Source organism: Rhinolophus ferrumequinum, chromosome 12 (assembly GCF_004115265.2).
Source record: "Rhinolophus ferrumequinum isolate MPI-CBG mRhiFer1 chromosome 12, mRhiFer1_v1.p, whole genome shotgun sequence".
Taxonomy (NCBI): Eukaryota; Metazoa; Chordata; class Mammalia; order Chiroptera; family Rhinolophidae; genus Rhinolophus; species Rhinolophus ferrumequinum.
This window is the reverse complement of record NC_046295.1, coordinates 48781168-48805301: the sequence shown is the minus strand read 5'-3', so window position 1 is coordinate 48805301 and position 24134 is coordinate 48781168. Positions and strand designations below refer to the sequence as shown.

The 24134-nt window shown below is 37.3% G+C and overlaps 1 protein-coding gene across 5 annotated transcripts in view; it reads left to right on the top strand.

Annotated features, from left to right (window-relative positions):
* The window catches only part of TUT7 (terminal uridylyl transferase 7), a 55268-nt gene that overhangs the window by 13793 nt on the left and 17341 nt on the right, over nucleotides 1–24134 (top strand). For all 5 annotated transcript variants that reach the window (XM_033122691.1, XM_033122687.1, XM_033122688.1 and 2 more), the window contains exons 10-24: nucleotides 1682–1801; nucleotides 4675–4827; nucleotides 7806–7986; nucleotides 9348–10435; nucleotides 10814–10964; nucleotides 12037–12123; nucleotides 12705–12805; nucleotides 14580–14637; nucleotides 17394–17497; nucleotides 19390–19479; nucleotides 20029–20142; nucleotides 20318–20395; nucleotides 21009–21186; nucleotides 23379–23426; nucleotides 23507–23598. In XM_033122691.1, the coding sequence (XP_032978582.1) occupies nucleotides 1682–1801; nucleotides 4675–4827; nucleotides 7806–7986; nucleotides 9348–10435; nucleotides 10814–10964; nucleotides 12037–12123; nucleotides 12705–12805; nucleotides 14580–14637; nucleotides 17394–17497; nucleotides 19390–19479; nucleotides 20029–20142; nucleotides 20318–20395; nucleotides 21009–21186; nucleotides 23379–23426; nucleotides 23507–23598 (2643 nt within the window). The remainder of the gene's footprint in view (nucleotides 1–1681; nucleotides 1802–4674; nucleotides 4828–7805; nucleotides 7987–9347; nucleotides 10436–10813; nucleotides 10965–12036; nucleotides 12124–12704; nucleotides 12806–14579; nucleotides 14638–17393; nucleotides 17498–19389; nucleotides 19480–20028; nucleotides 20143–20317; nucleotides 20396–21008; nucleotides 21187–23378; nucleotides 23427–23506; nucleotides 23599–24134) is intronic.

The window sequence follows — 24134 nt, the reverse complement described above, 5'->3', positions numbered from 1 at the left end:
ACACAGTGCCATTAATCCCCCTCAAAGTACTCCCCCTCGCTTCAAACACACTTATCCCATTGTTCTTGCCACTTTCTAAAGCACTTCTGGAAGCTCTCTTTCGTGAGTGTCTTCAGTTGTGCTGGCATGGCTGCATCTGTGTGTCCTGAATCCATTCAAAACGTTTTCCTTTCATGGTCATTTTGACTTTGGGGAAGAGCCAGAAGTCGCTCGGTGCCAGATCTGGTGAATAAGGTAGATGAGGACACACCATGCATGATGTTTTTATTTAACAGAAATTGCCGTACCAGAAGCAATGTGTGACATGGAGTGTTGTCATGATGGAGGATGAAACCGTTTGCCTATTTCATGTTAATGCATTGTTCTTGATTCACTTTAATTAGAACACCTTCTCTCAACAATAGCTCACATCCGACTGACCGAACCAAACAAGTTCACATAGTTACTAAGCTTTGATGCGCCACTTCCCGTATTGAAGATCCCTGCCTTTCTGTTGGATGGCACTCAACAGCAGCATTTACTGTATTTTTTGATCCTATCTCATACATTCTGTGTATGCATAAACAGTATGCTTTGATTTTTGTATGATTAATTTAATCTTGAACGTTTGGGTGTGTATTTATAGACATCAAGACATCAAGAGCATAGGCATTGAGTATTGGAATAAAAATATTAATGTGGACAGAAAGGGAAATTCAGTGTTTCTATTTCACTATAACAGTATTGCTCAAAAATCAAAATGATTTATAACGCTTATTAAAAATCAAATTTGTGGGCCAAATCCCAGAGGACATGGCCCAAGAATTTACATTTTAACTAGTTTCCGGAGGTGATTCTTAGGCACAGGAAAGTTTGAAATAAAGCTTCGTTTCCAATAATCCACCTAGAGACTCCAAAAAATGAAAGCCACTGTCTTATCGTGCTCACATTTCCATAATGTTTTAAATATAGCAGCATTCCAATTGAAATGCTATAATAAACATTACCCCAAAACTGTAAGGTCCCATCATGATTATAAATTTGAGATTCTGTCAGATGCTTTATAGAGAAAAACCAAAGCTTTACTGATTAAGATATGGCAATAACATTACATACTTCGTATTGCTTGAGTCCAGGATAAACAGAATGCCCCACTCTTAACTGATAGTTACAATATGCCATCCTTTGAAAGCTGTCTCTTGCTTTATCACTAAATAGGCCATGCTTTTTAAGTTGCTTCTGTTAGTGCTGATGAATTTGCCCACATTCTCTTTCCTGATCACAGATGTGGTCAAAGCATGCATTTTCAGGGCAATAGGTTAGGACAAGGGGACTATTAAACTGAACAAAGCCAGTTATCTTGCACTTGGAATCAAACCATCATTTTGACTCCACTAGCAAGTGCTTTAAATAAGTGAATGGATTTATTGTGGATGTCAAAAACTGAAACAAATATTATTTTAGGGCCCTTCAGAGTAAGTTTAATTAACAAGATTAAACATTTGAAATTGAAGGTGTTATTCAAAACTACAATGTGTGTTTGCTCCAAAAGTATGAGGAAGTTTTACATTTTGTCACTGGTGTTTTATTCTGAGTAGCAAATGATGTAATACAAGGAAATGAAGTTACAGATTTTAAACCAAATTGTGTAAATGACAGGTTGTTACCAAAGAATGCTTATCCTCTTTTCTCTCATTTGTAGCTTTGCAGTATAGATCGCCCTGAAGAAGGAGGTTTGCCACCATATGTGTTTGCCCTGATGACCGTTTTCTTTCTTCAGCAGAGGAAAGAACCCCTTCTGCCTGTTTATCTAGGATCATGGGTATAAAACTGTTTTTGCTTATTTATCAGAGATTGATTTTATTACAGCTTCACAATCCCTTATGCATAATTTCAAAATCTGAAAACCTAACCAGAACTGACATGAATTTATTTATTCTAGTAGTGTGAACATTCATACCTTTCTGCTGAAATATTAATGTACTTGTTTATAAGATGCTGCCCTATACTCTGCTAAGGAGAACTTTTATAGACTGAAAAAAACTCTTAATATGCAAAACACATATGATCCTGAGGGTTTCAAACAAGAGAATGTGAACATGTATTAAATTTATCATTTGGTACACACTTTCTTTGGATACAGTTTTATAATTTGATACTTGAATTTGATACATATCACTTCCAGATAGACTGGTGGAAGTATTTGGTTCACTGAAATGTTTTTTTCTGTTTCTGGTCTTTTAGTTCTCTTACTTCCCCATTTCCCATGAAACAAAAGAAAATATGTGTTGAAATTTTGAGATTGCTACATATCCCACAAGATGCAAAACTTAGTAGTCAATTCTTGAATAATAGTTTGGTATTATCTTTAAAATGAATTCAACTTCAGTAATGTGACCACTCTTTCTTTCTGGATAAAGTTTAGTTGATGTATTTATATAACGAGATTTAAGAATAAGCCATGTCCAAGATTATATTTTTCTCATCTTAGAAACCTCACTTTTAATCCCTAAGTATTTATCTTGATAAAATCTTACGTGTACACTTAAACTTTATAGAAAGTCTCACTTGGTGGAAAGTGAACTTTGGCACGTTGGGTATTTTAACAACCTTTCTTCTTACTAAGTGCAGGATTTTCATTATTTAAGGAGCATGTTCCAGAGCAGTAGTTCTTAACAATGGGTACATACCAAAAAATATGATTATAGGGAATTTTTTTTTAATACTTAATAGATTGAAAATTAAGCAGAGTCCTTTATCTACCAGGCCTTAGAAATAAAGACTAAAGTAGAATCAGCCTCTTATAAACTTTGTCCTGGGATAAGGGATGGCAGTCTGCTGTGTGTCCCAGGTCCCTAGAGGAAGTTCTCTTTGTGTTTGTGATACTGAAATGAAAGAATTCAGGGCCTGGAGAAGGTATCTTTGCTAGACTGCTCTCCTGGTAGAATAAGTGAGAGTACAAAGTCAACCCTTAGTTGATAAATAACCGTTTCTGTCAGACCTAAGTAGGAGTCTGTGAAAGTCTGAATGACTCCCCCAGTTAAACTGTTTCCCCCAGTTTGCTCTAATTAAGCAATGAATTAAGCAGTTCATTGGGGGAAAGGAAAGTCTTTCTAACAATTGGTGTTGAAAACCCAGATATCCATAAGGAAAAAATGATACCCCTCACAACATACCCCTAAATTAACTCAAATTGAACCAAACATACCTCTAAATTAACTCAAAATGAACCAAAGACATAAATGTAATAGTTAAAACTATAAAACTCCCAGAAGAAAACCTAGAGAAATATCTTTGCAGCCTGGGGATAGGCAAGGATTTCTTAGGTAGAACCCTAAGACGTGCAAACTGTATCAATAGAGAAAAATATTGATAACCTCTTTAGAACTTACACTCTTCAAAAATCATCAAGAAAATAAAAACGTAAGCCACAATGAAGAAAAATATTGAATACATATGTCTAACAAACAGTCACCACACCTGGTATTTTCCAGAGTGTTTTCTATAAGAGAGTGGTTCATTCTTTCAATCAGTGAGTATGTCCTTACTTAGCATTTACCTGTGCTGGGCACTATTCTAGATGCTAAAGTTAGAGCAGTGAACAAAACAGCATCGTTTTCCTCGAGTTTCTATATCCAGTAAGGTGAAAAAGATAAGTACATATCAAGTGGTGGTAATTTCTCTGAGGGAAAATAAACCAGGGGAAGAAGGGCAGAAAGTGAAAAGGAAGGAGTTATTTTGAGGAAAAGGTATTTGAGCAGAGCCTGAATGCAGTGAGGGAGAGTGGTCTATCTGATTATTAGGGGTAAGAACCTTCCAAGCAGAGGGAGTAGCAGATGTCAGCTATGAACCAGGAAAATAGAAAAGATGGGTCAGAGAAGACAGAGAAGAAGCAAAAGGCCAGATTGCGTGGGCCCTCTCTGGGCCCTGAAAAAGACTGAACTTCATCCTGAGTAGGAAGTTGTTATCAGGGGAACAACATGATGACTTTTGTTTTAGAAAGATTACTCTGCTAAACCAAAGGGTTAGTCCATTTCATGTGGATATACATTTGGGAAGTGGGATACCACATTTACACCTCACCCCACAATTCATTATGTACATTAACCTGTTTAAAGGCTGTCCCATTGTACAATAAAGAAATCTGCTCAACTTTGTTCCACACTTTTTAGATCTTTTGAGCCCAGACTATTTTCTTTAGCAATTTGCATCTTAACAGTATCAGTAGGAATAAATTTCTTACATTTATTGAGCATTTACTACATGCCATATCCTGTATCTGAATCCTTTGTATGTACTAGTGTCATCCTAGCGTCATCCCTTTTTACAGAAATCTGAGGCCTAAAGAAAGTACCTTACTGAAGGTCTCACAGCTAGTCCATGAGGGAGCTGAGATTTGATCTTAGGCACTTTTACAACAGAACCCACGGGCCTAGGCCTAGGCCGTGTTGCCTTCTCTTAGACTATTTACTAAAGAATTCTTTCACAAAATCATTTCTTTTGCAAATCAAAACCACCTTTTTTACTTTAATAACTATGTTTAGATTTACAGATGTCTCAGAGGTATTCCATAAGTGATACCTTGTATATTTTCAATGAACTATATGTTATCTTTTCATTTCTTCCAGGATTAATATGCTCCAAGTGATATAAATTGTTTCTACCTTATGATAATGTGTGTCTAATTTTTCCTAGATTGAAGGATTCTCATTAAGTAAACTAGGCAACTTCAACCTTAAAGACATTCAGAAAGATGCTGTGGTCTGGGAATACACTGATAATTGCACAGGGGATGCAGACACAGCAAAAGAAGAGGCACCAAAAGAAATACCTGTTAAAAGGGGACAGGTCTGTTCTCTGTGATTTCTAATTTTACCATCTAGTTTTAATTCAGTTATTAAATGTAGAGTTTATGAGTTAATCATTCCTCCTCTCTTCTTTCCTCAGCTATCTTAACCATTTCATGAATGTTTCATTTCCTATTCTGTTCAGTCCTTTGAATAGACAAGTAATGAGAAAAGGTAAAATTCAGATTATTGGATCCAGTTATTTATGTAGTTCTTCTGTATGCAGGGTCCTGTGAAAGATACTGAAAATTCAAAGATAAATCCCTATCCTGAAAGAGCTTAGATGGTATTGTGAGGTTTAAATATATGAAAAGTTAATTAACTTCAAATTACTAAAATAATGAATGAGTGTATGCTTTAATGAACTTGTCCCCATTCATATCATTACTGTGTTTCCCCAAAAATAAGACCTAGCTGGACAGTCAGCTCTAATGCGTCTTTTGGAGCAAGAATTTATTTGAGACCCAGTCTTATAGTAAAGTAAGACCCGGTCTTATAATATAATGTAAGACCGGGTCTTACATTAATTTTTGCTCCAAAATACACATTAGAGCTGATTGTCCAGCTACGTCTTATTTTTGGGGAAACACGGTAGGTGTGGGCATTGGGTAGAATACACAAAGAAAGAATTGCCATTTGAATTTCAAACAGAAATCTGAGCAGTGTAATTATACTAGTAATGACTAGGATTATGCCCCAAATTGGTGAATGGGTCCTGACCCCACGACCTTCCTTACCCCTTTGGGGTGAAATGACAATAATATCCACAAAATACTTCTGAGAGCAGGGTTTTAATCCCAGCTGTACTTAAATAACTCATGTCACTCTTCTAGTCCATGCCTAAAATGAGAAGAGAGTGGTGAATCATAGATCCGCCAGTGTGGTGAATCTAGAATCCTTGAGAGTGGAAAAGGGAGGTGGTGCCTCTCTCCCACCAGAACAGCACCACTTTTGTCTGTTTTCTGTTTGGGGTTCCAGTGGTGGATAAGAGCACAGGCTATGGAGCTACAATATGGGAATTTGTATCCCAGCTTTCCCACTTCCTAGCTTGTGTGTCCTTGGGCAAGTGACTTAATCTTTCTGTGCCCCAGTTTCCTCACCTATTAATGGGGATGATATTGTACCTCTCATAGGGTCATTGATTTATAGAATGCTTAACTCAGTGCCGAAAACGAAAGTGTTCTCTACTTTAAAGAAGAACAATAACCAAAAAACAGCTTAAGTACCACTTGTGTATAGGTCAAAGGTCTCTTAAGTTCCATGTTATAATATTATCAAGTCATTTCAGTGAGATGCTGAACATTCCCTAGTAATGTTGAATATAGCTTATGGTAAAGAGGTAAAATATAGTGAGGCTTTCAATTTCTTGGGGTTTTTTTATGTCCTCAACTACGGTGTTTGGGACCTAGATAACTTCCATTTTCAATCAGTTCTGCCTTGTAAATCCACCCAAAGACTTTGTCTTATTTGACAGACGCTTTGTGTTTGAGATTTAGTAGTTAATATAACACCATACCACTTGTTTTGAAGCTCGATATAATAAAGTGCAATTGGAAACAAATTTGTGTATTTTAGAAGGAAAAGCTATATCTGTAAGTCCAATTAAATACTTTATCTTTACATTTTTATGCTACTTGGAGAGATTCATCATGCTGCCACTTCTGAAATTCAGTGATATCTAGACACTGTTGAAACTGCATGGTGTGGTGACAGAGCACTGTACTGGGACGGGAGACATTGTTCTCATGCTGCCACTGACAAGCAGTGGGACTTTTGACAAGTCATGTCAACTCTTTGGGCTTCAGTTCCTTCTCTTGTGACCTCCCAGAGTTGAACTAGAGCACCTTACAGTTGTGACATGTTTCAAAGATAAATGGATTTCTTGTACTTTAAAGGCTATATATACCAAATGAAAAAATAATACAGAGAGCAACCAAGTCTACTAGATGCTTTCCCTTGTTTCTGATTTAATCCTCGTAACTATCCTGTGTTATAGGTGGTATCATCCCTACTCTGCAGATAATGATAGCGACCATTTTTTGAACATGTGTGCCAGGCACTGTGCTAAGCTCTTTACAGACACTCTCTCACTCAGTCCTCCCAACAACCCTATGAGGTGGGTACTGTGATCCCCATTGTTCAGATGAGGAAACTGAGGCTTAGACAGCTTTTATACCTTGACCAGGATCATACGCAGCTAGTACATAGCAGAGTTGGATTTCAGACCTAAGCATATCCCATTCCAAAACCAGTACTCTTAGCCACTGTGCTGTACTGCCAACTGAGAATGAAGCTAAATCACAGAGCAGTTGAGAATCTATCAAGTGGCAGAATTAGTATTGGACCCTTTTTTGTTTTTCTGTTCTAACTCTTACGCACTTTCCAATATAGTACATCACAGTATGTTCCAACTTGTCAAGAGTCTGTGAATGTACAACTAGTATTAATTTCTAATAATCAAGAGTTATTGGACTTTAAAATCAATTTTAAATCACTGGCCAATTCAGTGAGCAAATGCACCTTCTCAGAGAAGTGAGAGGAGTCTTTTTCCTTTTACTCTATGCCGTTAGCTGCCACTCATCCGTGTGTATGGGCGTGTAACTGTGGAAAGGCGCCCTCCGGCGGCAGAAACAGGGAGAGCTCAGTGCCGAGAACAGTAGAAATCAATGCACAGCTCTCTCTCCACCTGTCATTAAAACTTCAAAATTAGCAGTGCTGCCTGATTACATACAACTGCCTGTCTATTTCTATAATAATGACTAGATTTAAAAATACTCTAATCCCAGAAGTGCAGTGAAAGAATGCTATTTTCCCACATGCGAAACAACCTAGAATGTGATTTATCTAAATGGATTGTCAAATTCATATCTTTGCTAAGGTTTTCCAGATTTTTAAAAATTTGGTGCTTGAATCATCTCTAATTTTTCAGATTGCGTGACATCTGAAATAACCTGTGTGTTTTCTCTTTGCTATTAATAGGTATCATTAATATTTGATTTAAAACACCAGCCTTCAGTACCGGTTGGGCAGCTCTGGGTGGAATTGCTTCGATTCTATGCTTTAGAATTTAATTTGGCTGATTTAGTGATAAGTATCCGAGTCAAAGAATTGGTGTCTCGTGAATCAAAGGATTGGCCCAAAAAGCGCATTGCCATTGAAGGTATCTGAAAATGTTTATCTTTAATTCCTTTTTTTTTTTTTTTTTTAAGGTTCCAGTCTAACAGCATGCTTTTTATTTCAGTCTCTTTTCAGCTCCTACATGTAAGGTAGGCCTGACCCCAAAAGTGAAATAAATAGTTAGAATCTTGCATGTGTTACAGTGGATCATTCCAAGGGACCAGACTATTCATTTCGGGTTTTTTAAATGCAGCAATAAAACATCTTCATTACTTAAGCAACTAAAATAATGGCTGACTGAGTCCTTGCTTTCTTTATAAATTGCTTAACAACTTAGACCTTTAAAAAGTTTTCTCCCAGTGATGTGTGAATCTCCCTTTCATCTTTTACTATTCTCATTTCTGAACTTTTAGTTTCAGTCCTTTCATGGATTATTGTTAATGTTGTTGAGTTTTGCGAAGGTTGAGGAAAATAGTTTTTCTCATGAAAAATAACATTCTCTGTTAGATTCCTCACCATAGAAAGGATAGTTATTTTTGGAATATCTGCAATAACATTTAGAACTTATTCATAAAAACACTTTTTCTAGTGAAGGCTCATTTAACTGAAACCATTGTATAGAAAACAAATAGACATCAAAGCTCTTCTCAGCTTTTCAAAGTCAGAAGGTTGAATGAAACTCCTGTAGAAATCTTAATTCTCCTCCTTCAGATAATTTAAAGAACCTCCTCAATGGAATTCTCTGATTTTTGCTTGATTTTTTTTTCAAGCTTTATATTGCATAAGAGGGTTTTTTGCATTTTGCATAAATTCTGTGTGCAGTCATGGGGATCTCACATTTTTAAACCCTCCCCTGCAGTTTCTCTGGCTCAGCTCTTCTGGCCAATTGCCTAACCTGCTGGAGTTCTAGGGGAGGAGAAAAGATTGAGAGAAGTGGTGTCTCTTCCTGGTGCCTCCCTCTCGCCCCTGAATTCAGTCCAGCCAGTTCAGTGATGGGGCTTCCCAGGGCAGAAGAGTGGAGGTAAGCTCTACAAACCACAGGGCCTGGCTGAGTGGGGAGGCAGAGCACTCAGCAGAGCCTGGTGGGAAGCCCTCACTTCCCCGGGGCACAAGAGCTGCACTGATGATATCTTTTTTTACCTCCACAGTCACAGGACAAAATAGGGAAGGGGTACTGGTTCTGAATGGAATGGGTTCTCTATAGAGCAGACATTTAAGAAAACATTTCTTTTTGTTCTTAAACTATATCTTCTTACTCCCCATCCTCAGTTTTTTAAAAGCATGTAAGATACATGCTGAATTTTACTATTTGTCTGTTGTCTATTTTTTTTAATCAATAAGCTTAATTTTTAAAACATGAAATACAAATGTATGCAGTAGTGGACTTTTTTTTTTTCGTTACAGATCCCTACTCTGTTAAAAGAAATGTGGCAAGGACCCTAAATAATCAACCTGTGTTTGAATATATACTTCATTGTTTAAGGACAACGTATAAATATTTTGCTCTTCCACACAGAATTACAAAATCCGGCCTTCCAAAGCCTCTGAGTACTGTTGCATGTATTTTGGAACATTCTAAAGAAGTAGCAAAGCATGATTCAGATGTACAAGCAAAACATGATAAATTTGAAAACTCAGTTTTGGCTCAAGGTCCCAGTGCTGCCAGTTCAGCTGCAAACCCCTGCAAGGTACAGGCACTCACTTGTAAAGAGCCTGCTGAAAGCTTTGGAAGCCCACCATTGGAGGAGACAGGAAACACGCACATCACTGTACACATGGAAAATTCAGACTGTATCAAGGCAGAGGTCCATTATGATGACCATGAAGATGGGAAAGTACACCATCAAGAAACAGGAAGTAAAACTGAGAAGGAGAAAATTGGAAGGGAGGGCCAGCATCCTGTGACTGCTGAGAATCAAGGTTTAAGCAATAGCAAACATGGAGAGCCCGTCATCTGTGGCAACACACAAAATGTTAAGACAGACAGCAGTTTGGATTTAGAAGATTTCCAAAATCCTACCAGTGAAGAGTGCGATGGACTTGGTGCTTTGGATAACAAGGCTGATGTGGATGAAAGAAGCATAGAAGGCGCTGATGAGTCAGAAGATGCTCTAAGCCACTTTGCCCCTTCAAGCCAGGGACAGACATCGGGAGTCATTAACTCTGATGAAGAGGAGGAGGAGGAGGACGAAGAACCCAGGCTGTCCATTCCCCAAAGGGAAGATGAGGACGACATTGCTCGTGACGATGAGTTAGACCACGGCTGCACTGGGTCAGGGGATGAGGATGCCCTGTCTGAAGAGGATGAGGAAGTAGGCGGGTCTCCTAAGTATGAAGATTTGAAAGAATCTGGAAAAGATATAAATGGAGCACTGCGAATGGAACTTAATAAAATCAGTCTTAAGGAACAAAATGTGTGCGAGGAAAATTCAACCGTGGGTCTGTCTGATTTCTTCTATGAATTTAGTAAATTCACCTTCACCAAAGGCAAGGTGGGTAGTCAGTGCCACTCTTAGACATAGAACTGGGAGACTTGAACCAGTTGTAATGCACGCGATTTCAGTTTTGTAACTAGAACAGGGCTCTCCCGGTTTATTCCAGTACAACCAACCACCTGATACACCTCCCTCCTTAGACTCATGGGAATTTGCACGGGAGACGCAGAATACTGCTGGTAATGAAAATAACTGCCTTCTCCTCTTTGAGTGTGCCATCAGGATGTCCCGGTAGCAGATAGTTTTGGAGTGGCTGCACATTATATTTCCATTCCTTTGGAAAGTGAAGAGGAGAGTGTACTTTCAAAAAACGATTCAAGATCCCTTTCTGGAAAATAAAGTTTTATCTTGTTTTACTTTGCCATCTTCCTGCAGTCTCCAACAGTAGTGTGCAGTTTATGCAAACGAGAGGGTCATCTAAAGAAGGACTGTCCTGAAGACTTCAAAAGAATCCAGCTGGAACCCTTGCCACCATTAACACCTAAATTTTCACATATCCTAGATCAAGTTTGCATCCAGTGTTACAGTAAGTCATTAACATTTCTTTTGATTTGTGAAAATAATACATTGATATTTTCTCAAGAGTCACCGGAATCACTAACCTATTAGCCCCATTATAGGAACTAAGTCTATTCTATTCTTCATTGTATCTACAGTGTTCTATGTATCCTGTTCCATTTGGGACACGCAATAATTGTTCAAGAAAGATAAGGAGGGAGGATCTTTTAAATCTTAAGATTAGAGTACTATCATTTCCCAAAAGGTGTTGCTTGAAATGTATTTCTAGATGCAGTTAGTATTTCGGTACAAGAAGTTTTCCACAGATCAAGTAGGGAATAACTCTACCTACTGCCCTACCCGCCTCCGACCCCCCTAACTCTTAGAGATTCACGGGGTACATTAGCATTATAAAGACTTCAGAGAAATGTTACAGTAAAGATTTATTTAACTATAATCCAACATTTCCAAAATTTGAGCACAGAATACTTTCAACTAATGCTAATTAGTAGTCTACATAGTAGCCCTTTAAGAAACACCAGTTTGGGGAAGCATTGGTATATAGAAGTTTAAAGTTCTACAAAGAAAAAAACATTTAAAGGAGAGGCATGCAACTGCTTAGAGTGGAAGAACTTGAGGCATCACATTGTACATCTTGGGGTGTATGTCTGTTAGAAAACACTTTTAACCAGTGGTTTATTTTTGAAACCTTTTTGGAGGTTATAAGCTATGACAGGAAACTATAGGTTCTCCTTAGAAAAAAATTGTATATGCACACACTCTCAAACTTTTGTATTCAAACTCTGGAGAGTTCCCTAAAGGCTGCCCTTATAGACCCCTGGGAATCTGTGAAACCAAGTACCCGGAACCTTGTTCAGATTAGTTTCCGTTTCAGAAGCAGTTCTTAGTGATACAGTCTTTTTTTTTTTTTTTTTTAAGGCATTCTCTTTATTTAACATTGCTTATACTGTCTACCGAGAAGACACAAAATTTAGGAGTTTTATTTTCTTAAGCCATTTAGGTTTTATTTTATAAAAATACAGTTTTTCAGAGAATGTGAACAATCTATGTTTCTCAATGTTTCTGTTTATTTTAAACAGAGGATTTTTCTCCAACTATTTTAGAAGAACAGGCACGTGAACATATTCGGCAAAACCTAGAAAGTTTCATAAGACAGGAGTTTCCAGGTAAATAACTTTTTACCTTTAAGAAGGCTAGCGTGAGTGTCCTTCAGAATGCGTACATGTGTTACAAGCACGTTAATTTTGAGAACAAGAATGTGACCTTGCAGTGATGGGGACAGCCTTCAGTTGTCTTATGACAGACCTAGGGTGGTCTTTGGGCTGCCCAATCCTAGTGTGCCAACAGAGAAAACTGTTGTAGTGTAGGATTTCTCTTAGCAAATGCCACAAATTTCATTCAGTATTCTGTTTAGAGTCAAAAGTTCACACCTCTAAAAAGTGAATTTATTTAGAAAATAGTAAGCTTGCAGTATTAAGTATGTTGAGGTGATCCACATTTTCCTCGAAAATGTTCTTACGTTTCAGAATAAAGTGGCACTTAGTAGTCTGCGATGCCCTCTGTGTTTATTTAAAGTAAATTTTGACAGAAAATATAATAAATGACTGGTTAATGAGAGAACATAATTAGTGAGATTAATATACTCATAGGATAGTCGACGGGGTGTCTTTGATTCATGAAGAGGGCTGTTTTGATCCGACAATTAAATGTACTAAAGGTAATTAGTGATGACTTTTATCCCTAACAGGAACAAAATTGAGCTTGTTTGGCTCCTCCAAAAATGGATTTGGGTTCAAACAGAGCGACCTTGACGTCTGTATGACAATTAATGGCCTTGAAACTGCTGAGGTACCGTGACCACATAAACTTCCATTTGCTATGGCAGTGTGTGATTTGACAGTTTTGACTGACAGTACAGCTTCGTATTTTCCACATTTATCCGGGCACATCATAGGGAGTATGCCATTTGGCATGATCTATCAGGCCAAATACAGTAACAAGCTTAAAGATGAATGTGAGGAATAGAAAGATGTGTGCTTTCAACCTCTAGTACAAAGTGGATTTGAAAGTGACATTTGGGAATTCTAAAAAAGCCACACCAGCTTCCCCAGTGTCCCACTGGCATGGCCACCAGGCTGACTTAGATGCATACCCACATAAGGTTTTCTGAAAAGTTTGTTAGCAGGCAGGCAATATCATACAATGATAAGAGTGTAAAACTTGCAGTCCAGAGACCTAGATTCGAGACAGCCTTAGTTTTTATCAGTCCCTTCACATGTGGTCTTTGGTTGATAAAATGGAAATGATAATTCTGGTCCTCTTGCCTCAGGAGATAGTTATGCGTATCAGCTTGGATGTGTATGTGAAGAGTCAGCAAACTATGGCCACAGGCCAATTCAATCCACTGCCTGTTTTGTAAATACAGTTTTATTAGAACACAGCTGCAACCCTTCATTTACTGCCACTTTGCTTTTACTCTTAACTGCAGAAATCAGTAGTTGCAACAGACCATATGGCCCTCAAAGTAGAAAAGGTTTGCCAGCCCTGATGAATATGAAGGCATTTATAAAATACAAAATACTGTGAAAAGGTAGAGTCTGAGACATACTGAATCCTTACTCTATTTAAACTTAGCAACAGTCCAAATGCTGTATGTCCAGATGAGTGATTCTCCTGTTGCTCAGCATATTTTTATGCCTTCTCTTAGTTTCAAGTCTTTTGAAGATGTATGTGATTTGGGGAAATAATCAAAAGTTATCTAGCCTGACTTTGGTGAATAAATTGGATAAGCAAGGTTGGGTCCGATATATAGAATGACCTGACCTTATTGTACATCATCAAGATTGAATTTTTGTGAGACTTATAAGCTAGTTTTGAGGGCATTTCAAAAATACTCTGGGATGTAAATAACCATCAAAAAGGCTTATGTTGAAAAAGATAAGCCCAAATGTTTTTAAGTAAGATCTGTTTGAAACATTATTCATAGTTGCTGCATGACTTTCATTTTGTACATTATATTTTTAGCTAGTACTATGGAGAAATAATCTGAGCCTAATGACTCTCCACAGCAGTTCATGAGCTCTTAATTAAACTATAATGAATGTCTACCCAGAATGAATTAGACGGCACAGAAGTGCCCTCTTACCGTGTTTCCCCGAAAATAAGACCTAACTGGAAAATAAGCCCTAGCATGATTTTTTCAGGATGACATCCCCTGAACATAAGCCCTAATGTATCTTTTGGAGCAAAACTTGATATAAGACCCTGTCTTATTTCAGGGAAACACAGTATTTATTCTGGCACATAGGGAACTTCTTAGTGACATAATTACCTAGAGGGAAAAAATAAAGGTCCTTACTGGTTCAGAGACTTTTCTGGGGGCTCTGATTTCAGCCTTTGTTGAGCCTCCAAAAGCAATTAGTAAATAGGGTGTATGAGGGTGGGGGGTTGTATCCTTAGGATATTTCCTGTGAATACCAGTTAATGCTCGCCTAAAAGGGAAAAATGTGTATAAAATGAGTTGAAATTAATTTCATTATTTCTGAAGATAATGGAAACTATAACCAGGTTAGGAACCTGTTTTCCATTTGTGATTCAGTAGTTTGTGCCATTTCTGTTGCAGGGGTTGGACTGTGTAAGAACTATTGAAGAATTGGCAAGAGTCCTCAAAAAACATTCAGGTAACTCTAAACATTGTATAAAAATATTTTTGTCTTTTTGTTAGTGTTTTCCATACTCAGAATTTAATGTCAATGAAAGTATAATGGCTTATTTATAATAGTAGCATATTTGCGTTATTGGTTTCTTTTTAAATACTTAAAAAACTTCTGAGCAAAGAGTGGGAAGTTGTTGTGTAGGGGAGGTTCATAGAAGAGATGGGCTTATTCTGATCTCAGATGATGATCGACATTCTTGGAAAAGACTGGGAAGAGACGTCGTTCCTAAGAGTGCATGGATGTGAACGTGAGAATTACGGTGTATGTTTTGGAGGACAGTGAGAAGATTGGTACATTTACCGAGGAGTTTCAAGTGGAAATTATTAGGAGATAAGGTAAAGTCTGTAGATTTTAGAAGCCACTGAGGTTTCTTCAGGAGAGAAGGAACCCAATAAACGCAAAACTTAAGCTTTTTAGGCAGCTAATATAGTCTTTTAGGGAAGGTATTATATAATCTTAGTAATGGCGGAAGAACCTTAACCAGGTGCCAGTGGTCTAAAAAGGAAAAGGATATGAGAGATTCCAAAGGGAAATTTCCTAGATCTGGTATCTACAAGTAGGAAATAAGGGTTCAGACTGAAGTCTGGGTGCTTAAGAAATGGGAATGTTTGCAGAGAACACCAGGGTAGAGAGAGATGTTTAGTTTGCCATGAAGGTATAATCTTCAAGATAATCTTACTTAACAGTCCAGTAAGAACTAGAAAGAAGGAGTTGTCAATCAGAATTGAAAATTAAAATAAAAGTTTTGCATGAAAGCCTTGCAGAAAGAGAGAGCAATAGGCCAGGCGTAAAACAGAATTCCTGGGGATCATTTGAGAGAAGTTGAAACTAAACTTTGATTTCTGTGTGTAGAAATTAAGGAAGGACACTAACAAAGGAGCCATAGGAATGCTGAAGTAAGAAACACTGATGATGGATGTGCTGTAAATAAATCCTGGAGGATGGGCTTATAAGTGTCATAGTGGTTAACAGAGTCAGGATCTAGAATGGGAGCAAAAAAGTTGGTGGAGGTCAGACTGGGAGAGTCTGGGATCAGACTCTCTGGTTTTAAATCTTGGCTCCCCCACTTGCTGGCTGTGTGATCCCACAAAGTCACTCAACCTCATTATAAGCACTCAGTTCCTCATCTGTAAAGTGGCAATAACGGTAATAGCATTTAAGATTTAAAAAGTAGTATGTTAAAGTACAGCGCCTAGCATGCGCTAAGTATTCAGTAAACATGAGCTTCCCTGCCCTTCCTCCCCATCGGTGTTAAGTTAGACATCCTTTGTTGCCCACACAGACCTGTTTTGCTGACATTTCTTCTGTCATCTACATACGTTTTCCCCCCGAGTTCCAGACCACTATGTATGTGCCCTCTTGATACCACCATTAAACTCTCTGAGAAGAAACTCAAACTCCAGCATCTCAGAATGAACTCATCCTCATCTTTACTGCCTCCTTTCTGAGTCCTCTTTCTTGGTTGTTGACATCAGCACCCCTGGAGTCACCACAATGAATGAAGTGATAATTAGCCTGTCCTAGACTTGGTTCAGTAGCAGTCATACCCAGCATCAGTCATACCTAGATTTGAACCCAGCTCCACAATTTACCGGCTGCTATTCCTAAGCAAGTTCATTTCTCTGGGTCTGTGTTTCCTCATCTGTTAGATGAGCATGAATAGTCTTAGGAGGTCATGTTTGTAAAGGATTCTAGGTGCTCAGGAAATGGTAGCTCTTACTGTTACAGCCCTCCTCCCTTAATCACCCTTCCTCCACTCCCCCAACCCATCCAGTTATAGATTCTCTCAGACATGTCTTGCTTCTTTTCTACATTCCTGTGTCACCATGCTAGTTCAGGCCCAGATCATTTTTCATAATGGTCACTCTGCCTGTATTCCAGGTGCCTCCAGTCCATCCATTGCCAGGGGTGTTTTCTAAATAGATGTGGTCAGTGATTCTCCTCAACTTATATTAGTGCATTGGCTTCCCTTTGCCTCTAAGGATAATGAGCAGGGTATATGTTCTCTATTTGGGCTCTTCCCAGTTTCTGCCCCATCTCCTGTTACTCATTATTCCTTTCCCTAAAGTCCTCTCTGTAGCCTGCACAATTCATGGAAGTTCCCTGAACATGCTGTTCTGTTTCAGACATCTACCCTTTCCATGTGCAGTTTTCCTTGCCTGGTAAATCCCCTCAGCCTCCTCTGTTTTTCACCTGTTGTTCTCTTTGGGTTTTTTTCCAAAGCCTAGCTCAGGCAATTCCCTCCTCCCCTGTTGAAGTTGATTCCTTCCTTTTACTGTTATAACTTCTAGCTCCATGACAAGTAACTTTTGCTTTAAGAATTCAAATGATTTCCCCATGGGCTTTTCTCCATATTAGATATAGTCATATGAAAAGAATAGGCAGGGCCCATGTAGTCCAGACTCGACTAGTTTCTTGTTTTGGTGTTTATGAAATTGACAGCCCTACACATACGCACATGACCCAGTGGGTTCCTGGTGGACAGTTAGCTGCCTTATTGGTGGTTGTATTTTCACATATAGATGTGTTTAACAAATACAAGCTTTGCCAGAGGAGTCTTCCCAGTTGTTTGTTAATAACAGCGAATTCTTTGACTATAGTAACTACAGTGAAGCAAGCCAGAATTAGGTTTACATAATTTTATATTGGAGCATTCACATAGGAGCAACTTACGTATCCAGATGCTATATTTAGTGATACTGTCATATTTCCCAACCTAGGTCTGAGAAACATCTTACCGATTACAACAGCAAAGGTGCCAATTGTCAAGTTCTTCCATTTGAGAAGTGGTCTGGAAGTGGACATCAGTTTGTATAACACATTGGTAAGATTTTCTCTGGCTTGTTCTCCCTTAAGAGCATGTAGGAGACAGGGGAATGAATGTCTCTTAATTTACAAAATCTCAAGTATAATTAAGTCGTTCATTTCATCCTACTCATTCTTTCAGTAGTTATATTTATGAGTGTTTGCTGTGTGCCTGGCAGTGTTCTGAGGCTGGGGATATAATAGAATTAAGTAAATATTAGTGTTCATTTAAAATGAGGTCAGGGGCAGCTGGATAACTCAGTTGGTTAGAGCACGAGCTCTGAACGACTGGGTTGCCGGTTCGATTCCCACACGGGCCAATGAGCTGCGCCCTCCACAACTAGATTGAAGACAACGAGCTGCCAGTGCACTTCCAGAGGGGCGGCTGGATGGTTCAGGGGCAGCTGGATGGCTCAGTCAGTTAGAGCGCGAGCTCTCAACAACAAGGTTGCCGGTTCAATTCCCATGTGGGATGGTGGGCTATGGCCCCTGCAACTAAAGATTGAGAGCGGCAACTGGACTTGGAGCTGGGCTGCGTCCTCCACAGCTGGATTGAGGGACTGCAACTTGGAGCTGATGGGCCCTAAAGAAACACACTGTCCCCCAATATTCCCCAGTAGAATTTAAAAAGACAAAAGCAAAAAAACAAAAAAAGTATTATCTCTTAAAAAAAATAAATAAATAAAATGAGGCCAGAGTGGCAGGCACTTTTTGTTTGGCTTGAACTTTTTTTTTTAGTTTCACATGTACGAAACAATGTAATAGACATTTACACCCCTCACAAAGCAATAACCTCCCTCCCCCAACCTATTGCCCCTCTGACATCATTTATAGCTGTTACAATTCCGTTGACTCTATTTCCTATGCTGTATTCCACATCCTGTGACTATGTAAATATTAAATTATAGTTGACATTTGATATTTTTCAGCTTCAGGTGTACATTGTAGTGATCAGGCATCTACACCGTCCATGAAGTGGTCTCTCTAATAAGACAAGTGCCCATCTGACACCCTACAAAATCTTTACAACGTTACTGATTATATTCCCCAAACAACTGTCTTGCATATCCCCATGATAATATTATGGCTACTAATTTGTACTTTCTTTTTTTTTATTGGAGAACATCGGGGAACAGTGCGTTTTTCCAGGACCCATCAGAGCCAAGTCAATTGTTCTCAAGCTAGTTGTGGAGGGTGCAGCTCACTGGCCCATGTGGGAACCGAACCGGTGACCTTGGTGTTATGAGCACCACGCTCTAACCCCTGAGCCTACCGGCCACCCTAATTTGTACTTTCTAATACCTTTACCTTCTCCCCCGTTCCCATCTAGCAACCTTCAGTTTTTTCTCTATATCTCTGAGACTATTTCTGATTTGTTTGCTCATGTATTCTGTTCTTTAGATTCCACATGTAAGTGAGATCATATGGTATTTGTCTTTCTCCATCTGATTTATTTCACTTAGCATAATGTTCTCTAGGTCCATCTGTATGTTTGGCTTCAACTTTGTTTTAAATTTGGATTGGGTGTATTTGCCTGTCCTTTTTGTCTCACCTGATTTACTTCGGGCTTTATGGGACCTCTCTGGCTCCTAAAGGCATTTGATTTAAATAACGCCAAGGTGGGTTGGGGGACTCTTCCATCTATTTAAAGGGAACTGATTATTTTAATAGCCTTTATTTTCTAGGAATGTTCAAACTAAGGACATATTAATGTGATGGAAATCATGTCACTTATAATTCTTAACTATTATCTAGTAAGTTAATGAAGCTCGTCTTTGAAGGAAAATATTAATTTTGATCTAAATGTCTTCACCCTAAAATAAATTGTAGTGTAAAACCTTTTCAGAATATTCCAGCTTAAAACTTTTTCCTCTAATTGATAGCCTTATAGTGTAATTTCCCTTTAAACAGGCCCTTCATAACACGAGGCTCTTATCTGCTTATTCAGCAATTGATCCCAGAGTGAAATATTTGTGCTATACCATGAAAGTATTTACAAAGGTGCGTATGCTTCCTGTTGTGGTTTATTAGGAAATTTTATTTCATCTTCAGACCTTGTTGAAAACATAAGTCTGTGTGTGTGTGTGTGTGTGTGTGTGTGTGTGTGTATATGTTTCTATTTATATATATTATATTGTGTATATATATATATATACACACACACATGTTTTTTTTTTGTTTTTTTTTAAAGAACCATAGCCATGTCAAATTCTTTTAACTATTTGGGAATCCCTACTCAGCAAGCTAAAATTTTGTTGTTTTAAATTTTATATAATAATATGATTTTGCTTGTGGCTGATAGTTCCACTGCTTTGTTGGGTTCTTTGTTTTGTATTATTTTTTTTTTTCCTTTGGTTTATTTTCTTTTATTTTCTGATGTTCTTTTGATTAGTCTTGTTTGGTTTTGTTGGCATATTTCAGCATTTGAAAATGTAATTTTTATATTAGTGCCTTATATATGTACTTACTTTCAGAGATAATAGAATAGCTGCAAACTTAGCAGAAAATATTGGTGATCTTTTCTTTGTTCCTCGTTTTCCTTCCCTCTAGATGTGTGATATTGGTGATGCATCTAGAGGCAGCTTATCGTCATATGCATACACGCTTATGGTGCTATATTTTCTCCAGCAGAGGAATCCACCAGTCATTCCCGTTCTTCAAGAGGTATTAGTAAAAGAAATTATATTTCTCATCTTTAAAGCTGGGTGATCTTTGAGCCCTCTTTCTTCTCAAATAGTCTGTGGTTTCTGTAGTTAAATTTTTAATAGTTTTCCTACAAGTTTTTATATCAATGCATTAAGTTTGTAATCCATACTAATAGTTTAAAAATTAATTGCAGATATACAAAGGTGAAAAGAAACCTGAAATATTTGTTGATGGCTGGAATATTTATTTTTTTGATCAAATAGATGAACTGGTACGTATTTTAAGAGTAAAGATTTTTTTTACATCCTTGACTAAAAGTTAGCTATACTATGCTGTAGTGTAAGTGGTCAACAACTATATTATATTATCACTTGTTATATTTATTTATATTATGATACTAAAAAAAAACTAGCATATGCGAGTATAAATGTTTCCTTTGAAGTTGAAAACATTTTTACTAAGCCAGGTGAGTTTCTAGGGACAATATCCAGGATTTCTTTAATGCCTAATACTTCAAATGGTTTGGTAACTTTATTCTAAATGAACAAATATTTGCTCTGTGGTTTTGTGTAGAGTTTGGAAAGATTTTAAGTTACCGCCAAGGCTCTTAAAGTTTATTTCCAGATTCTTCCACTAACATGCATTCTGAGGTTTGACATAAAACCCTGAGCTCTCCCTATCTCCAAGTCATAGGGTAGAGATTAGTAAACACATGTATGTGGTATTTTAAAATGTGGAAGAAAAGTTATATAATTATACTTTTTATGTATTTAAACTCTAGTTAATTAGAAATAAGTCCATATTTACTCCGTAAGATACAAGTGAATATTGGTATTAGCACTTTACTATAGAGCATGATATCCCTTGTTCCCTTCTATTTCTAGCCCACCTATTGGCCAGAATATGGAAAAAATACAGAATCTGTTGGGCACCTCTGGCTGGGACTTCTTCGTTTCTACACAGAGGAATTTGATTTTAAAGAACATGTTATTAGCATCAGAAGAAAAAGTCTCCTTACAACTTTTAAGAAACAGTGGACCTCAAAATACATTGTTATTGAAGGTACAAATAAAATCAAAAATTAAAATTGAGTAGAATATAGAGTTTGAACTATGAGGGCATTGTTCTTCATCCTTCCAGAACTATTCCAGGGCAGCCGTTACCACTGATGGGGGCCGTGCAGCGTAGCTGTCCTGTCACTGTCTGCATCAGATTGAGGTGTCTGCTTCCAGCCTAAAGATTTACTTTTAAATTACTAATGCCCTCATATGGGGCTTCTCACAAATCTGAAAGTGTTTGGTCTTCGTGACAGATCATTCACTATTGTTGAACACTTACTAGAGAATAAGGAACGTCACAGTGGAGATGTACCAGCTTCAAGATAAGTGGGACTTTAAAAACCTTCCCAATTGAGGGTTTGAAGAGTGCCACTAAGAGTGAATTTTCAAGATCTTTATTTGCTATTGATGGAGGATTTTACCTGCTATAATTACATATCAATTTTGACATGTTGTTTGGCCATGCTAAGCCCTTTCCTTGCCATTGAATCAAGGATCTATGGGCGATTGTTGTTTGTAATTGATTACTTATTTTCATTTGGTGGGATTTTAATTTAAAAAGGAGTTGAAGTGCTTATAATGAACTAAGAAATGGCTTAAGAAATATTTTGTTGATTTTAATCATGTTTTTTATTGTTTTGTTTTTTTAATGTAGTCATACCACCTAAAGTGTGTTTCTTTTTGTTATACTTTCATCATTACTTCTGCCTATTGACAGTTTTATAATATTGTGAACACTTGTAAATGAAATTCAGGTCACAATGGGTTATAAATAACCCATTAACTTTTTAGGGTCTCGTATGTCCAATACTTAGAACTTTGTTTCAGCCTTTTCTGTTGTCATAGTGGGTTCTCATGATCTTCCAATTACTAGTGTTTTGTTTTTAATTTTGGGAGCCTTATTACCTTACCTTTTGGATGAGCCATAAGAGTAGACTAAACCAGAAAGAAGACTTTTAACTAGCTGTTCTAGAGTTGAGAAATTTTAGTGGGAGTAGTAGTAATGTTTGTAACTATAACAACAGCTAAGGTTATAGCATCTCTACTACACCAAGCAACCAACCAACAATATGTTCAAATGGACACAGGCACAGATCACCGGAAGAAAGCATGAGAAAACCTACTAGAAAGGAACCTTCTCTTGGTAACTATTAGCATAGGGTTAAGTTGAGGGAAGGGTGCTGTGTTCCAGCAGATAGTCTAAATCCCAATATGAGATATCCTGGTCATCGTACATTGGAATCATGACAGACAACCAGAAGTGTGCCTCTTTTTGCTGTTTTACTCTTTTGTTGTATGTTAAATTGTCTTGTTTTTTCAATGAGATGATCACCAAAAAGATTTTTGAATTTCTTTGCTTTGCTTTCTTGAATATATTTTTAGGTATTTATAGGAAATAATTAAATATCTATACATGATGTTTAAATTATGAATTATTTTAAGTCACTTATAAAAGTGTTTTGATTTAGAAAGAGTGCTTCACCCCCTCCTTTGTTTTATGAACCAGTTTATTCAAATCTCACCTATATCTTTGACATTGGCATGTTTTTCTTTATTCCTAACACTTTCTGGGTCATCTAACACGTAATGTTCCAGAACACAACATATATCCCTTCATCTAAGATGTTTGAGTGCAAATATTAATGATCATGTGGGAGTTGTTACATGAAGCTTTTACTGGAAATTGAGATCCAAGTAGCCATTGTCTGTGTGTGTTTTAATTTATTTTGTAAGTGAATTTGATGATACCCATGATGAATTACTTTTTAACGTGATCTTTAAGAGTCTTGTTGGTTGGCAGGAACATTGAGTGCTAAAATGTTTTAAATATGTTTGTGACTTCTATATGCATCTAAAACTTGTACCAAGTAATATCAGGCTAACATTAGTCTTCTACAAACAGTATTTTAGTGTTCAAAATAAAAGAACTCCTTACTCTATAAAGGACTTAATATGTTTTCAAATACAAAGCAGCACTTTCTGATGGACACTTTTGTGAAAAAACTTGCTTATACTTGGGAATATATATTTCTTAGCTGTGTAAAAGATTTGAAACTCATTAAAAAGGCAGTCATTTAATACTTTTATTAACGGTAAATTATGTAACACTTTCTTCTCGTTATATAGACTTATTGTATGAATAGTGGCATTTTCTCTTTGGTTATTTTATTTGTTCTCTTTTTCTTTTTTACTTAGATCCCTTTGATTTGAATCATAATCTTGGAGCGGGATTATCAAGGAAAAGTAAGTTAACTTTGTAAATATTAATGTGATCTTCTTTTCTTTTAATCCATCCAACTGAGTACCTGTTCTTTTCTTCTTAGTGACAAATTTTATAATGAAAGCATTTATTAATGGTAGAAGAGTATTTGGTATTCCAGTCAAAGGATTTCCGAAGGACTACCCCTCAAAAATGGTAAGTGTCTATTGGAAATACCAAAAAAAAAAAAAAAAAAAAAAATGTTTAAAAGCCCTTGTTAAGCACCTAATTTGTGCACATTACTTCAGTAGTAACTTAAATACTCTGGAAGTCTGGAGAGTCTAGCCAAGGTAAACAATTACAACACAAATGCCTAAAAACCTTTTTTAAAACATCCCTGTTTAGAGGCAATTTTGTCAAAATGGGAAAATAGGCAGAAATGGATTTTGGGTGGGAAAATTAATAATTTTGGTGCTGTTGCTTTTCCTTGCTAGCACATATACCGTGTTTCCCCAAAAATAAAACGTACCCTGAAAATAAGCCCCAGTTAAGATCGCCAGCCAGACGGACGCATTTAGTACGTTATGACGATGTTCCAGAAGAAGATAACATGACTGTATTTGAATAAATGTAGATTGTTCTACATGAAAAGATAAGACATTCCCTGAAAATACGCTCTAATGCGTCTTTTGGAGCAAAAATTAATATAAGATCCGGTCTTATTTTCAGGGAAATACGTTGTAAGACCCAGT